Below are 17,852 nucleotides of genomic sequence, written 5' to 3'. Positions count from 1 at the left end.
AGATTTCTATTAAGATGACGAGCTTACTTCTGTTTTGATTTTAATATTTGCTCTGAAATATATATATATATATATATATATATATATATATATATATATATATATATATATATACATATATATATACATATATATATATATATATATGTATATATATATATATATATATATATATATATATATATATATATATATATATATATATGTATATATATATGTATATATATATATATATATATATATATATATATATATATATATATATATATATATATATATATATACATATATTAATGTAATCATAATCATAATGGGTGTCATATACTAAATTTTCACATTACTGATTTTAGGCTATGTAAAGAAACTAAATATCTCACGTTGAATATTTACCTATGCAAAAAATATCTCTAAATCATAAGGACCATTGGTGAATTTGATATGCTAAAATTAGATTTCATTAACAATTTTCAGCTATATGGGAATGAATCAGATATCCCTATTTTGAGCCTCATGTTCTCTAACAGCTAAAATGGCCCTATTTGGGGGACAAATCCCTAGAATTGGTAGAGAAGGTGAGAGATTTGCTTCAGCCAATCAAAGACTTCCACTATACTCTTCGTTTCTATGGTTCTCTTCATTAGATAGAAACGTCAAATTTATGATAGGATATATATTGGTAATTCTCAGATACACAAATTAAATAATAATAGACTTTAAATAGAGATAAATATAAACACCATTTAGTATTTAATAGCTATTTACGCCTGAAGCGTATACGCAAGCTGTTTTATGTTACCAAAATTTTTCATCTTGAACGTAACCACTTGATCCTTTACTACATTTTCGAAAATGAATACAATCGGATCTTTCTGAACAAATTTTTTTTTGAGGGAACCCATAGTATTTTAACAGCCATTCATACCTGATTTAAAAATTAATCTTAATCATGTATTTTACCATATTTTATGAATTGATATTAATAATTCCAAGAAGAAACTGAAGACTTTCTCTTTTCTGAGTGTGATAATGTGGATTTGACAATTAACATAGAATACTCTAAATACCTCAGAATGTATACGACAAATAGATCTAGTAGCTCGTGTAGGGCTCAAGGTTGCCTTGTGTGATTTGACCAGGAAAACAGCTCTTAAAGTAAAATAAAGTCAAGTAATACTGGTAGGAATGTGATCTTAACTTATGCAGACTGACGCAAAGGGCCTCGGCTGGATTTCGCCAGTCGTGTCAATCTTGAGCTTTTAAATCAATATTTCTCCATTCATCATCTCCTACTTTACGCTTCGTAGTCCTCAGCCATGTAGGCCTGGGGTTTCCAACTCTTCTTGTGCCTTGTGGAGCCCAGTTGAAAGTTTGGTGAACTAATCTCTCATGGGAAGTGCGAAAAGCATGCTCAAACCATCTCCATCTACCCCTCACTATGATCTCCAATACATATGGCACTCGAGTAATCTCTCTTATAGTTTCATTTCTAATCCTGACCCGTCATCCAACTCCCAATATTTTTCTGTGGGCTTTCTTCTCAAATCTACTAAACCTGTTGGAAATTGTTTCATTGTCATTGTTTATACTAATTTGTAAACATTATGCTAGTTGTAGTACTCATACTATGGTGTAAAATCATAACTTCAATCGTATTTTCTGTTACACATATTCAAACACCAAAAGGTTGATTGCGTTTACAGACTATTAAAAGAATTAACCATGAATTTCTAATCAAAGACATACAATAATATTCTTAAATAACTTGACCAATAACACGAATGATTCTCCTGTTCTATAGAGATCTTGAATAGTAAAAATCATAATTTCAATCAATTATTCAGTTGAAAGATCTTTGGCTGCAATAAAATATTTAGTTCTACATAGTACAACAATTGTCACAAATGTATTCCATGTAAAACACAAATTATGGTTACCTTACTATACTTTAATAGATGTTTTCCTGGTCCTATGACACAAGGAAATCCTACAAAATCTGTTTGCTGTAGACGTTTTTAGATACCTAAAGTTTGACACAGCGTATCCCATGTTAATAGTCAAATCCACATTATCAAAGCACTTTGGAAACAAGGAAGTCTTTAGTTCCTTCTTGAAAGCTTTGACATTTTCAGTCTTTCGGATGTCTAGTGGGAGCTTGTTATATAGTTTTAGGGTCTAGAATCTACAGACGACATACATCTATTATTGTTTTCACCTTTTGGAGATAAACAATATTTATTTTTGAGACACGCATTTGTCAATCGTCTTTTCATACCATAATACTAAATTGGTTAGAATGATTAACGTATTGCAAACAAAACTGATATTACTCTCAATAAAAGACTTATTAAAAAACAAATTAAATATCGACAAATCAATAATCTATTTTGAAAGAAAACAGCAGGATATTCGCATCGGTGTCAACTAAAGCAGAAGCACATTCACGAGAACTTCAAGAAAAAAATAGTATGAAATACCTTTCTTTTTTTACAGAAGTCCCTAGATAAATACCACGTCCTCCTACCGAGGTATCTACGTGTTTACTGAGTCTTTTGTAACTATCAATACTACAGTATGTTTCAACCAGTCAGAGGCCTCAACCAAACCCGGTGTCTTTATCTGTTTTCAGCCAGTATTTTAACCAGTATTTTAGCCGGAAGCTTAGTAAACCCTTCTAAGACTGACTGGTTGGACTAAATAGTTTTTTTAAAAGACGTTAGTGTAACGATTTTTATTATCTAATAGAGTTACAAGCATAAAAAAAAAGTGCCAGAGTCCTATTTACATTAGTTTAGACCTTTATAAGAATAGAAAATGTACCAGCTTCTATTGAAAGAAAACGTTTTCATGGGTGACTACAATAATTTATTTATCTTAGAATAAACATTTAAAATTTCTTATTTCGTGGATACAGAAGCAAATTTCGTGGAATAGTGACTACAAATATATCAAAATATGTTCATAAAGCTATAAAGGTTATATGATAAATAATTAATGGATAATGGATCTATAACATTAAAATTGAGCGTAATTTCACAAAGGATCTTTGAATAAATTCTAAATGAACTCCCATCGAGACGTTCCAGAGATGTTAAACAGCTATTGAAACGAATTTAAGTGAGTGTCCTTTTATAGAGGACTATAAAATAGCATAGGTTATTTGATTCTCAATTCCATTCAGGTCCCACAGTAATTCATTTAGATATATCTTGAAGAAAATTAACGATTGTAACAATTATCAATGATGCATAAATTTTTTTTTCTCTCTCGCAAAGGTTGGATTCTACAAGATTCAGCTCTTACGATCCATCTGGTGAAATAGCCATTCAGTTACAGTATCAAGCAAAATTGTTAAGCTGGACGGGAAGATCGAAGTAAGTCTGGAAATCGGCAGCAAAGTAGATAATTATAAATTGTGTTCCGCAACGGGGCCAGATACTCACATCACTACCACCTCTTGCTGGAGTGAGAGCATTGCCTTTGTCTCCAGAATACCTTGATTTTAGTTAAAGAACTAAAGAGGGTCTTTTTATTTCCTTTATTATGTCTACTTTCATGATATAAAGTGCGAAGCTGTTCATTATATCACACGACATTGTCCAATTGCAAACTAGTAACTTAGAGCCTTTTAAAGTTTATATAAAAACTGATTAGATAAATCGTTCATACTAGAAAAACGATAGCTTTGATTAATTTCACATTATTATAGCTTAATTTATCTCAATAGAAGATTACCCTCGGATCTGAACACAACCAAGCAGTGTTGTGATAGCTGGTTTACGTTGTGTCCATATAGTTGAGCAGTGCCTGCAGACATAATTTGCCAGTAAACATACACATTTGGTGGTCAAAGCCATGAATTGTCAGCGTTTATCAGTTAAAGAAATAAACTGACTTGTTTAGAGACGCTGCAATTCACAAGAGCAACCCTTAAGCTTGCTACTTACCAGACGAATGAGCCTGAACTAATCTGTTAGAACAGTATTTTTATCTTATCAACTTGCATAGGGATTTTCTATTTATGAAGGACGACATTTGTCCAGCACAACAACATGGCTCATAGGAGACGTAAGAAAACAGCCCATTATTATTGCTATGTGAACCAAAACGAACCCAGCACAGCAGAGGAAGATACACAGCAGAGGAAGATACAAAGTAAAGAAAGGATTCAAAGAAGAGGATGCTTAGGAAGTCATGTGACAATAGGACCGGAGTTTACACATGGACCAGAAGTAGATTTACTGTAATGGGAATAAATTACATAATGATTTTGATAAAACTAGATACCTCATGATCAGATAATCGTTCAGCACCTGGCATTTCCTCATTGCAGTCACAGTTCGAAATAAATGACCATAATGCGTCGTCACCAGTTCAAAACTGACGATGCCTGGAAGCACCATACTTTGTGTGCGTATTAATTAGTTCCCTGTTCCCGATTTTCTTACAATTATTTTACGCATACTCTTTGTTTCTGATTTAACAAACGAGTTAATGTATGTTTTAACCTCCACTCTATTCACCTTCACACTAAGTTGCTCATTATGTCCAATTGTTGCAGTACGTGCATCATAGTCTCTCGACACTAATTTACATACAACACAAGTGCTTGTCGTCGTAACTATGATCCACATTTGACTTTCGAGCAAAAGGTTCCTCGGACAGGAAAAAGGTTGATAGTGGGACACGAGAAGTGACAGGTAATGTGTACTGCCTTACTATATTTCATGTTTCAGATTGCCTGGCCCCCTTAGCCAGGCACGGGCTCTTCACTTTGCAGCCAGTATATCATTCCAAGCGTCTCCCAGCAACTACATACCATGACTCCTCCCCAAGCCTGATGAGCTATAAGTCAATCATATATACTTCGAAAAACAGTTAGAAACCTAATAGATGGTTGCAGTTTCTCTAATTATGACGCCACACCAAGCCGTTTTTGTATAGCAGGGCCTAGAGGCAATACGTCAAATATGCCAGGCGCTAGTACCTTACCTCCAGTTCATTTTGGAAGCTACACAATTTATTGTAGATTACCTTTCAGCGAGTGTCTTCGCCACTCTCAACACATACCACAAATCGAGGGGTGGGAGGACGCCCTCCTGGAAAAACCCCCACCCCTGTTTAAAACGGGAAAACCCATCTTAAACTAAACCAAGCTTTGCTGGTGGTTAACGACCATCCATAAGTAACTTCAATACACAGTTACTTTAATTTTTAATCTATGCAACAGTCATGAAACTTCCAAATGTGACAAGTTCCAGCCACCTTCCTATTGGCTTTTATACATCAAATCAGTTTGGTTACACCGCACCAAGATTAAAGTTAAGACTTACAATAGTTACCGTACTATACTGGCCCCCACATCTCACTACATTAACAGTACTCAGTCTACTACTTAATCCTTATACACCATCAAACTAAACTTCTGTGGCAGAGCCTGTAGATAGTCTGCAAAGGCCACAGTATGCAGGTAGAGATCGACCTTGTGAACAGTGGTCTATTAAACTTTAAGTGGTATTAGGTATGCCAGAAAAATTTTATTTCCCAAACAGTGGGGAAAATTCTCAACCAGCTTCTCACAATCATTTGAGATGGAAATAGTAAAATTCGATAGGCCTTAATTTCCCAAACAAGGGGGAAAAATTCTTTACCACTTTCAAATTTTTTTTGGAGAAAATTTCAATACTTTTACTACTAAATCTTAGGGTCTCCTTTAATGCTTAATGTAAAGCTTAGCCAGCATGTTTAAGCTTGCACTACATATTTTCCTTCATTCTTAGAATAAATTTCTTAGAATAAATTTCCCAAAAGGATAAGTAAATACACTAGAAACTTCCAAACACCAGAGTTTAGTTTAATCTTAAGCAACCATGTCAGAAATTTACAAATTTAAAAATACCAATGGAATTGCAAACAATTTGATTCGAAAATATTTTTCTTGAAACTTTTAAAAGTTCAAATATGCATATAGGCAGAATTAGACTTTTCCCACAGTAGACAAATGCTACATTAAAATAACCATAACCTTCATGTACCAAACAAACTCCACAATATATTAATACTTAATAGCTTTTACTTAAATCCAACGAACAGTTAAGGCATGCCTCCCCTAAAGTAGAAAATATCAAAACTTTCCAAAATTCATTGCTTTTAGATCTGAACTTTAATTTACAGTTTCAACTGTAAAAACAGTATTGAAAAAGTAAAGACAGATCCATACAGATTTTAACTTCGGCATTGAGAAAAGACATTGAAGGTGGAAATACATGAAATTGCACAACTATATAAAACTTAAAACTTTAGTATTGAGAAAATTATGCAGATCTAAAATCTTTTCTTAAACAGCATTGAAACATTACTCAGATTGGAAATAAGAATATGGCATTACAGTTTGACAAATAACTTTCAATCTTATGTAAAAGAAAAATAAATTAAAACTTGTAACATTCGCTACACTTCCAAATTTACTATATATTTTTGAAAATTTCGTAGATTCAACTTAGGCTCTAGCAAAAAATTTTAAGTGAAACAAATTCTAATTTAAAAGCACAAATGAAACAGATTTAAATCACAAAGTCTGGTCGATTACGGGCCGCCCTGTCCTAGTTGAATCTTCAACCACTAGAAGACCCAGGAATATGGTTGATACGGTCGATATAGGGCGTCCAGTGGCAAGAACCCGTGTCAGCGTACTGTCCTGGTGAAATCCTCAACCATTTGCAGACTCAAATAATTCTCATACAATTCCATATTTGAGAAGCAGTACTTTGAAGCATTCAGTCATTTGCCTGGTCCATTGTGGGTAAAGTGGGTAAAATGTCTCAAGTCTGAAGGAATTCAAGGTTGAAAAAAATACTTTCGTGCTCTAGTTCGCATTCCACAGAATCCTTGATATATAACATTGACTGGTATGTGACCAGATGGATAAGTTTCACTATCATACGCTGCTATACCAATTGATATCTGAAAGAAAAATTTTAATATTTAGGCAAAATATAAAATGCAAAGTTTTAATGGTCACCAATCATTCAAATAAAACTAGTCAACTTTAAACTAGGTAAAGTTATTGCAAGTTATAAGTTATAAAATAGAATAACTTATTTTAAACAAAGTAAACTCATCACTACTTTGTTGGAACATGGTCAAAAATAAAATGAGCTAACTTTAAAGTAAAATTATTACAAACCACAGCCATAGAAATAAAATTTCAGTCCAAATAAAATCACAAAGTCATACCAGTCAAATATAAAAACTAGTTAACCTTGAACTTCGTAAAGTCATGACAAATGTTAACACTTCAAAAAATGTGAATATATTGGATATGTAAAAATATGTAAAAAACGGGGATTTTGGAGAGTTAAGTGAATTCTTACCATTGATTTCGAATTACATTTGCTAGGAAGCGATGATTTTGAAAATTTGACAGGATGCATTCAGCGTCTTCAGCAGAAGAGCAGGATTCCTAGTACATCCAGCGTCTGAAAGGTTTCAACATAATTAACAATAAAGAAAAAGTTTAAGAGACTGAAGACTGATTTTGAAATCAGTTTAAATAAAAGAAAAGATCTGGTCTTTACCAATTGTAAAAAAAAAAAAAAAAAAAAAGTTTCATTCGCTGGTTTAGGATTCGCTGCCAATAGAAAACAGAATTAAATATTTGCGTGGTGTTAGTCAATCTCTTCTATCAGCATTGATTGATTTGATAACAAAGTACCTTTAAAACTTTTACTCAAGATCTCTTACGACTTAGCAATTGAATGTACTAAAACATCGGTAAATGTGTAGGAGAGCTCCGTGGAAGATCTTGAAGAATTTAAACACCTACAATTCACTATTATATCATATAGAACGCTTATATAATAGTCAATATATGAGCAGCTTCTATTTAACGAAGATATTCGTGTGTATAGTTATGTTTCACTTGGATTTTTTCTAAGTGTTTGTTTTTGTTTACTGTGTGATGTCTTGGCTAAAATGAGCTGTTTCACCGCCTTACTGCGTATGGCAGACTAGTTCTCAATGCTATTCTAACCAATAACAGGTGTTTTCTTGACGTCACACTGTTTGAAAACCAATCATGGCGGTTTTTACAAATCTAGCCAATGCTGACACTTATTACTTCACTTATCCCTGCTATTTTTCCACCAGTTACCACAGTTTACGTGAAGTTCCGCGGAGGAATATTTTTGCACGTCTCGGATCTCCCTTCAAACTGAAAAGCTCATTTTGCCGTGAAGTATGGAGCAATTAGCAGGACCTTCATCCCGTTCCGACTGTGTCACTTGTGACAATTGCTTTATTTCTTATGGGGATTTTTGTGTACATTATTCAGGGAAAGTTGATTTGCTAATTGCATTTGCTCAACGTCATGGTTTGATTTTGGCAGAGAAAAAGTGCCCTAATTGTGAAAATGTGTGCCGTATAGATTACAACAAATTAGCATTCCGGTGTGATCGTAGTGTGGTTACTCGTGGGAAAAGGAAGAGGAGGTGCAATTTTTTCGTGTCTTGTTTCAAAGGTACATGGTTTGGAAAAGCAAAGTTAGATATTGAGACTAATTTGAAGTTTGTGTTCCTTTTTTTGCAAAAGGCGTTTTCATTTGAATTTGTTTCGTTTGAACTGAAACTCAATAATCACACTATCGTTGATTGGCGTTCGTTTTGCCGTGAGGTGCTTATTTCTTGGGGTCTGAGACGTTCTCGGAAAATTGGAGGCCCTGGATTAACCGTTGAAATTGATGAATCAAAATTTGGCAAGCGCAAGTACAATGTTGGACGCGTCATAGAGGGTCAGTGGGTGTTTGGTGGTATCTGCCGTGAAACCCGGGATTTATTTTTTGTGCCGGTGCAAGACCGCTCCGCTGAAACATTACTGGCTATTATCCGCCAGTATATAGCAGAAGGTACCACGGTGATATCGGATTGTTGGAAGGCATATAATTGTTTAGAAAAAGAAGGTTATAAGCACCTCACGGTTAATCATAGTGTTAATTTTGTTGACCCAGTTACAGGTGCTCATACTAACACCATAGAACGTACCTGGAGAGGCACCAAGGCCCTGGTCCCCAAATACGGAAGAAGAAAAGGTCATTTTGTGGGGTATTTGGCCGTGGCCTACTTTAAATTGGCCATAACTGATCCTGCCAAAAGACTTAATCACTTCCTCCTGGCAGCAGCAGATTTGTATCCACCTACACCATAACAGTAAGGTATGTGGTAGTTTGCAGTTTACGTTAACGTTGTGTAACCTCATTAATAGTCGAAATATCGACGATCAAACTCACGCTACTCTTGTCTTCCCTGAATTTTCTAAGTGTTGTTATTGTTGACTGTCTTATTTTTGCTCAAATGAGCCCTGTAACCACTATAATCCGCAGACAAACTAGTGCACTATGACGCCCCCCCCCCCCCCCGGTAGGCCTAGGTAGGCGTACAGGGCCCCATAGGCTAGGTTAGGTGGGTGTCTTAGGTTCGGTGGTGCCCTGAAAATTACTGTGGCCTTAAGGGGGGGAGGCAGGGGGGGCGGAGCCCCCCCGGTAGGCCTAGGTAGGGGTACAGGGCCCCATAGGCTAGGTTAGGTGGGTGTCTTAGGTTCGGTGGTGCCCTGAAAATTACTGTGGCCTTAAGGGGGGGTCGCAGGGGGGGCGGAGCCCCCCCGGTAGGCCTAGGTAGGGGTACAGGGCCCCATAGGCTAGGTTAGGTGGGTGTCTTAGGTTCGGTGGTGCCCTGAAAATTACTGTGGCCTTAAGGGGGGGTCGCAGGGGGGGCGGAGCCCCCCCCCCCCGGTAGGCCTAGGTAGGGGTACATGGCCCCCAGGGTAGGGTAGGTAGTTGTATTTCTCCTCCTCCCCCCACCCAAAAACCCCGCTTCCCACTGGGGTCCCCCATAATTGTAGTAGTAGGTTTATGCTTACATTTTCTGTGTAAGAGTTAGGTGGTTGTAGGAGGATTATCTCACAGTTTCAAGGTAACTGTAGCTCTAATTTACTGTTTTCTTTCGTTTTCTACTTTTAGAAACTTTTAAATCGAGCGCGGAGGTCTCCTACACATTTACCAAAACATCAACACTTTATGGTAACGTTAAATCCTAACTTATGATAGCAACGTTCAAAACTTTCAATCTAAATAAATCTCATTTGGTAGACTTATATGAACTAGAGAATCAATTGAAAAGATAAGTTAATCTATAATGATTAAGAAACTACATAAAATTTTACACCAGACGTTATAAATACTAATTTTCTAGGATTAAAAGTCTAGATTTCATAGACAGTCTCAAAATAATTAAATTTTAAAACATTACGCTTATAAATTTTGATACTAAGATTCAGTAAATACTGTTCATGAATAAGAACCAGTCAGTATTTTCATTCACAAAATAATTCATTCATTGTCGTCATTGTACACTAAATTAAATTAATTTCTCTAAGAGTATACTGTTCTTACCCGTATTTTAGTAAAATGAATGTGAACGTAACTTTACCTACATTATCTTTCACGGGTTGGTGACCGTAATATCACTCTTATACGCCAATAAGTCAGTTTTTAAAACTAAATCCTGCAACATTTAATCCAGAATTTTTAACTTTTACGGCAAACTTAAGTGTAGGCTACATAAGCAGTAATCAGGAACAAATAGCTTTTAGTAAAACCAGATTTTCAATGGACCAATCTTTACCGTAAAAGTAAATTCATGCGTCCAAAACCAATATACGATACCCTACTAACAAAATTCTTATGTTCCTTTTAACTGGGAAATTCAATAGATTCGAAATTATTTATTTCCCATTTAAAAAATAAACTTCAGATTACTTCATATAGATGAACAGAAAAGTAATGAACGGGTCGAAGTAATATTTGTTTAACAAAATTTACTTAAGAAGATCGAAATAAGAATTAAACGTAACAGACTAAAAAACTTCGAATGTAAACAGAGAATTAAAGTTGTCGCAATATACGGTAAACAGTCTATTCATCGAATTAAGAGTGAAAATAACTTTAGATTTTACTCCATAAGAGGCTTTTCTAAACTTTCAATAACTATGAACCTTAAACAATGCAACAGATAGCAATTAATAGTTTCGTAGCTTTGTTGTGCAGGAAATTAAGCTAGCAAGACTGGCCAAACTTTATAGTTAATTGGTATACCTCTAAACACTAACTTCAAAAAACCGACACCACTCCATTGCTAAAATCAATCTGATTCATCAATCACTTAAATTTGCTCTAAAAATCTGTAAAAGTCTTTGAATAAAAGTTACCTGCCCGTTTGAAACTGATATAACGACGTAAAGGCTTGATACAAAGGTTATCAAACCGTAAAAGTTAATAATGTAGGATAAATATGGTCACATTTACTTTACTGAAATACGGTTGAGAGCATTATATTTATATGGAGAACTTCAGATTAAAATTACGGGTTTCTTTATTGCCGTGCAAGCTACAGTAACAAAAAGTAGCCTTTGAAAAAAAAAAAAGAACAGTAATAATAAAATCAGCAGTTACACCCATTGTTTAAAGATTTGGTTTTAAGGAAAAGGACACTTGGGTAAACCTTCTATATTAAACGCACAAAATTATCCACTAACTTCGCGAAAACTAAACTACGATAAGATTAAAACTTACAATTTTAGGAAAGCATGGCAATATTTACACACTTTGATAAGTTGACAGGAACATTTAACACATTGAAATTTTCACAGACTTAACTGGCGAAAATGGTCATATTACCAGAGAGAATATACAATCTTTCCAGTTCATGGTGTGTGAAAAGTAGCCTGTAGAATTAACAATATACTTGAATAACGTTCACATATTCACTAGCTAATTATCACAGAACTTAGCTGGCCTTTAACACTTTAAGAAAGCACACTTGAAATCTATATGAATACCACTTTTAAGACTAAATCCACTGTAACCTAAGCAGAAAAAAAAGTAACTTCACGAACGTTGACTTGACATATCAAGGATGACAAAACCAAGAATAGTTTCTTTGGTGTCCTTGTAGAAGCAGTGGCGCCATCTGTGTCTAAATTTCAGAATTGATAGTCTTTGGAAAAAATAATTAAGACTCATTTCAAGCAACAACCAAAAACTTAAATTTTCCCCCATTTAAAATTACATAAAACTAGTATAAAAACAATCAAATTTATAACCTTTATCAGGCCTATGATTGCCATAATTATATAAATCAACGGTGGATGAGTCGTAATTTTTAAGATCTGCCATTTATGGGAAATTATGACGTCACCTTGCAAAAAAAATCGTCTCTCTGGAATAATTTCTGTAAAGAACTTACAGAACATGACTGGAATAACACCAGCATGTCGGGTGACACCATAAAGATAATACTGGAGAAGATCACTTCACGTAGACAAACTTCTTTACACAATTTAAGGAAGTTTGGCATTATACATCTGAGATGAACTTTATGTGAGCTGACTAAAATTAGCTTTAAGGGGTCTCGCCTTTCGTACGAGAGAGAGAGAGAGAGAGAGAGAGAGAGAGAGAGAGAGAGAGAGAGAGAGAGAGAGAGAGAGATTTTAAGCTAAGTATTCGTATAAAGCAATAAATATCGTGTACACATATATATCTTTTTGAATTTAATGAGGAGATTTTAGGTTAATCCTTTGCGTCAAAGGTACATTTACTGAAGCATTGATTTCTTATATACTTTTATTGACTTGGTGAAAGGGTTTATGTATCGTGATGTTAAGCAAAACTGTTTTTATCAGGGCCCCAATACTAGGTTGGTTTGCTGTGAGCGATCATCACTATCACCGATTCATTGTGGCCAGTCCTTTGATGAATAGCCAAACCCCAGATGTGAGTAAGGATATGTCTGAGGCCTATGTCCTGCAGTGGAATAGAGATAGCTGCATTTGGAGCTGTTTATAACTAGTCCATGTTGACTGGAGGATACAAATGGCAGTTATTCTCATTGAGAGTCTTGTAAGCAGGAACTAACAGTGGGTTGACATATAGTTCACGTGACTTTAGGCTTACTGTTATAACCTCCGCCGACAAAGTTGGAAGGAGGTTATGTTTTAACTCGTGTTTGTGCGTTTGTAATTTGAGTTTGTTTGTGAACAGTTTCCTGTCCACAATTTTAATCGTAGAGTAATGAAACATGTAGGGAATAACTTATGTAAAAAGCTGGAAATGATTAAATTTTGGAAGGTCAAGGTCGAGCAAAAGGTTAAGAAATAAGCTACTGCAGCTAAGGTCTGCGCTTTACTGAGTGCCCCTCTAGTTTTAGCTGTATTATTGCCTGAAGAACTGCGCCACGTAAGCTTGGTTGAATCTGTAGATTATTATTATTATTATTATTATTCTCTCTCTCTCTCTCTCTCTCTCTCTCTCTCTCTCTCTCTCTCTCTCTCTCTCTCTCTCTATCTATATCTATATCTATCTATATATATATATATATATATATATATATATATATATATATATATATATATATATATATATATATATGACTTGAATATTGTTAGATATAATTTTTAAAGAATGAGTTTTTTTTTACGTACAATAAAACTGTCAATGAAGATTTTAAAGTTATGTTTCCTGTTCTTCAACTTCTGTGGCCGTTGGCTAGGGTTCACTTCGGGTTGTGAGGCTGGCTAGGGGTTCGTGGTTGGGTTAATAAGGTTGTTTATATTTCACTAAATTTCTCTCTCTCTCTCTCTCTCTCCTCTCTCTCTCTCTCTCTCTCTCTCTCTCTCTCTCTCTCTCTCTCTCTAGTGTACAATACCAGTAGCGTATTATACAAAAGTTCCCATTGCCATAGTGTCACGTGTGCAAAGTATTACACGATACGTGTAATACATATATACCTAGTGTCCCCTCTGATGGTCCAGCACTTTGCTGCAGTAGAGGGGCTTGAGTGTCCCAATGATGGGCTGGGCAATGGCGGTGGGGTAGTTTATCCACCCTGGCAGGCTCAACCATACCGCTAAGGCCATTTCTGAGAGACCAGACCAAGACTGGACCCCCTATAGGCCTTCTCCTCTATCTAAGATAGGCAAAGGCTAGGAGAAGGAAAACTCCAAAATCAAACCAAACAAGACCCCAACGGCGGAGCTTCCCAGCACCGGCGGAAGAGGGCAATGCCTGTCGGGCAGGCAACAAGGCGGGCCTTGACATAACAAGAACCCGGCAGCCCGATGCAACCAACATCGGAGAAGCCGCCTGTCTCATATGTCTTGAGCCGCGGTGAAAACGATGTGGGCCAAGTGTGTGCGCGTAAAACAATATACCCAGCTACTGGCATTCTGTCGTTTCCTCCACCCTTCTTCATCTCTAGATAGGAGGCTGATGGCTAACGACAGAACCCAATACTCGGACACGAGTGGGCGCCGACGACGACGATACCTAGTGTGTTTAGGCTATGTGGAGAGAGAGAGAGAGAGAGAGAGAGAGAGAGAGAGAGAGAGAGAGAGAGAGAGAGAGAGAGAGAGAGAGAGAGAGATTGTATCTAGGCTCCATAGATTCGGTAAATATTGTTTGAAACTACTTATAAACTTTAGCGGAGTTGGTAGCTTTAATTCTTATGTTGGATTTGGTTTGCAATTTAATAGTTTGGACGTATTGATCATTTAAACATTTTAGATTACCTTTTTTTTTTTTTTAATTAATTTCGAGTTATATTAAATACCATCAATGCTGGTGTTCCAACCCCTAAATTTTATCATCTTTTATTATTCCAAAACAAAGGCCTCAGACATGTACTTCTACTTGCTTCTTTTTATGGTCTTTCTGCGCCAGTCCACTCACCCAAACTTCCTTCGTTCGTCAATCCATCGTCTTCTCTTCCTTTCCCTGTTTCTTTTATAATATCTAGGGACCCATTCTGTTATTCTTAATGTCCATCTATTGTCTGTCATTCTCATTATATGTCCTCCACATGTCAATTTCTTTTTCATATGTTGTTAGAATATCCTCTACTTTAGTTTGCTCTCGTATACATTTTGATCTTTTTCTGTCTCTTCGTGTTATTCCCATCATTATTCTTTCCATAGCTCTTTGAGTTGTAATGAACTTATTTCCTAAGGCTTTAGTTTCTGATCCAAAAATTAAAAGCAGAATATTACAGGTATTTAATAAAACATTTATTTGTTACTTTACATGTTGATATTTGATTTTCAATTTCAGTAGAACATTACTTTAACAGAGTAACTACGTGTTTGGTTAGCCCTAATCTCATTTTTATGTACATTTCAAACGCTTTTCTGAATTAATTCTCTTTCTTTCGATATATATATATATATATATATATATATATATATATATATATATATACATACATATATATATATATATATATATATATATATATATATATATATATATATAGTGTATGTATGTATGCATGTGTGTATGTATATATGTAGTTTAGGTAATGTTTTTTTCTATGTTTTTAATCTCGGTTTGGTTGAATAATTGAAACCCTCTAAAGCAATTAAAACGAAATATATCGAGTTATTCTTTTCGAAATTTCCATTCACGTTTTACCTCCGCTAACGAAGTCTGAAGGAGGTTATGTTTTCGCCCCTATTCGTGTCTTTGTTTGTGAACAACATCCTTACCACAATTGTACTCATGAAGTAGTGAAACTCAGGAATTAATTGTTATGTTGCTACGTGGAAGTGATTCAGTTTTGAAGGTCCTAGATAAAAGGTCAAGGGCGAGCAAAATGTCGACCGAAATAAGCTGCCGTGGCGGAGGTTTGCACTCTGAGTGCTTTTCTAGTTCAATATGATTTTTTTACCTAGGGCATTGTTATCTTAGATGGTCATTTTAGCAATTCAGGAAATGAAGTCTCTCTCTCTCTCTCTCTCTCTCTCTCTCTCTCTCTCTCTCTCAAAGAATATGGGTGTCCTTATCATCATCATCATCATTTCCCCCTACGCCTATTGACGCAAAATAATACAACAGTCGTTTCTCTCTTGAGCTTTTAATTCGATACTTCTACATTCGTCCTCTTCGACTTGACGCTTCATAGTCCTCAGCCATGTAGGCCTGGGTTTCCCAACTCTTCTATTGCCTTCTGGAGCTCAGTTGAAAGTTTGGTGAACCAATCTCTCTTGGGGAGTGCCAAGAGCATGCCCAAAACATCTCCATCTACCCCTCATCATGATCTCATCCACATATGGTACTCGAGTAATCTCTCTTATAGTTTCATTTCTAATCCCGAGGGCTTTATTTTAATATATACTAAATCCATTGGAGATTGTTTCATTGTTATACCAGGACTCATGTCAATAGAGTAACACCAATCTCACTAAACTGATATATAGTCTAATTTTTATATGGAATTTTAGGCGATTTGATTTCCAAATTTTACTTTACCTAGCCATTGTCTGATTTGCTCTTTTCAATATTTCACTGAACTCTAATTCTAAAGACCCTGTATAGGAGATCATAGTTCCTAAGTACTTAATTCCTTTCTCCTTCCAAGGATATTTCATCTTCCATTACATACTCCGTTCTCATCATCTCTGTCTTTCTTCTATTTATCTTCAGCCCAACCTCGTGTGATATTTCATGCATTCTGGTAAGCAAGCATTGCAAATCCTGTGGTGTTTTGTCATTGTGCTTAATGTTAGATTTGAATATATATATATATATATATATATATATATATATATATATATATATATATATATATACTGTATATATATATATATATATATATATATATATATATATATTTATATTTGATACATTAATGTGTGGATTCTCTTAACGACCTTGGGATCAGAGCCCCAAGCAAAGGAGAAGTCCTACTAAAAGGGAACCACAACTTCATTAGGTTCAACTATAGTCAATTCTTTTCAGTGAGGCAGATTCACACCGACTCGCAGGGGTGCTCCTTTCCTGATCGCCGATTGGTTGGATAAGATCATTCTAACAAATCAGATAGCAAAAACTCTTCCGAGTTGGTGCAAATGGGCCTTATTAAAAAAAATAAAAAATTGAGTATAGGAGGTTCAAGGGACGCAAGTAATGCAAGAAATTGAACGCTATTGAAAACCTGCATGACAAAAGAGTGGAACCTTGGAACCTCTGGAGGTGGGCGGAAGGTTACACACATGGGAACTCGCTGTGCAGTAAGGGTGTCACAGAATACACATCCTTATAGAGAGGTGTGTCATGATTTCCTGCGTACTTGTGTATATAAAAAGTATATAAAGTATAAAAAGTATAGACTTTATACCCTGGGAGAATCTTGGTGAATGCTGATGTGAAACGCATAAAGAACTATGGCTTCATGATAGAGTAACTTGACATTTGAAGGCTGGATAACTTTATCTGAAAGACAGGTGGTCCATCCAGAGATCTGTAATAATATTCATATATATATATATATATATATATATAAATATATATATATATATACAGTATATATATATACACATATATATATATAATATATATTCACATATGTGTATATATATATATATATATATATATACATATTTGTGTGAATATATATATATATATATATATATATATATATATATATATATATATATATATACATATATATACATATTCATATACATATACAAATATATACATATATATACACACACACACACATATATATATATATATATATACTTAAAAATCATAGGGAAAACTAATGCTCAGATGCAAAAGAACCACAGGGAAAATTAAAAAAAGAAAATATAATATTAAGTCCAGAGTAGTTTCGTGATGCTTCATCAGAGGACTGAAGTAACAAGAATATATATATATATATATATATATATATATATATATATATATATATATAGATATAAATATATATATATATACATATATATATATATATATATATATATATATA

The 17,852-nt window shown here is 34.9% G+C and overlaps 2 protein-coding genes and 1 long non-coding RNA gene across 4 annotated transcripts in view; 2 read left to right on the top strand and 1 right to left on the bottom strand.

Annotated features, from left to right (window-relative positions):
• Positions 1-6,548: 6,548 nt before the first annotated feature.
• Positions 6,549-11,872, bottom strand: LOC137659642 (uncharacterized). 2 transcript variants are annotated; one of them, XR_011047609.1, is made up of 3 exons: positions 11,621-11,872; positions 7,371-7,475; positions 6,549-6,960 (listed from the first exon to the last, which is right to left on the bottom strand). It is a non-coding gene; the product is annotated as an uncharacterized lncRNA (long non-coding RNA). The 2 variants fall into 2 exon arrangements; XR_011047608.1 differs by lacking the exon at positions 11,621-11,872 and having other exon boundaries at positions 7,371-7,989.
• Positions 8,216-9,304, top strand: LOC137659641 (uncharacterized). Its single transcript, XM_068394477.1, has one exon. It carries the CDS (start codon positions 8,236-8,238, stop codon positions 9,196-9,198), a length of 963 nt encoding a protein of 320 aa, XP_068250578.1. The 5' UTR covers positions 8,216-8,235; the 3' UTR covers positions 9,199-9,304.
• Positions 11,873-17,037: 5,165 nt separating the features above from the next.
• LOC137660117 (uncharacterized) overlaps positions 17,038-17,852 on the top strand; it is an 81,990-nt gene continuing 81,175 nt past the window's right edge. Inside the window, exon 1 of the mRNA XM_068394832.1 lies at positions 17,038-17,109. Within this exon, the coding sequence (XP_068250933.1) occupies positions 17,038-17,109 (72 nt within the window). The remainder of the gene's footprint in view (positions 17,110-17,852) is intronic.

Source organism: Palaemon carinicauda, chromosome 20 (genome assembly GCF_036898095.1).
Source record: "Palaemon carinicauda isolate YSFRI2023 chromosome 20, ASM3689809v2, whole genome shotgun sequence".
NCBI classification, from domain to species: domain Eukaryota; kingdom Metazoa; phylum Arthropoda; class Malacostraca; order Decapoda; family Palaemonidae; genus Palaemon; species Palaemon carinicauda.
The sequence above is the reverse complement of the archived record's forward strand: the minus strand, read 5'-3'. Positions and strand labels throughout refer to the sequence as shown.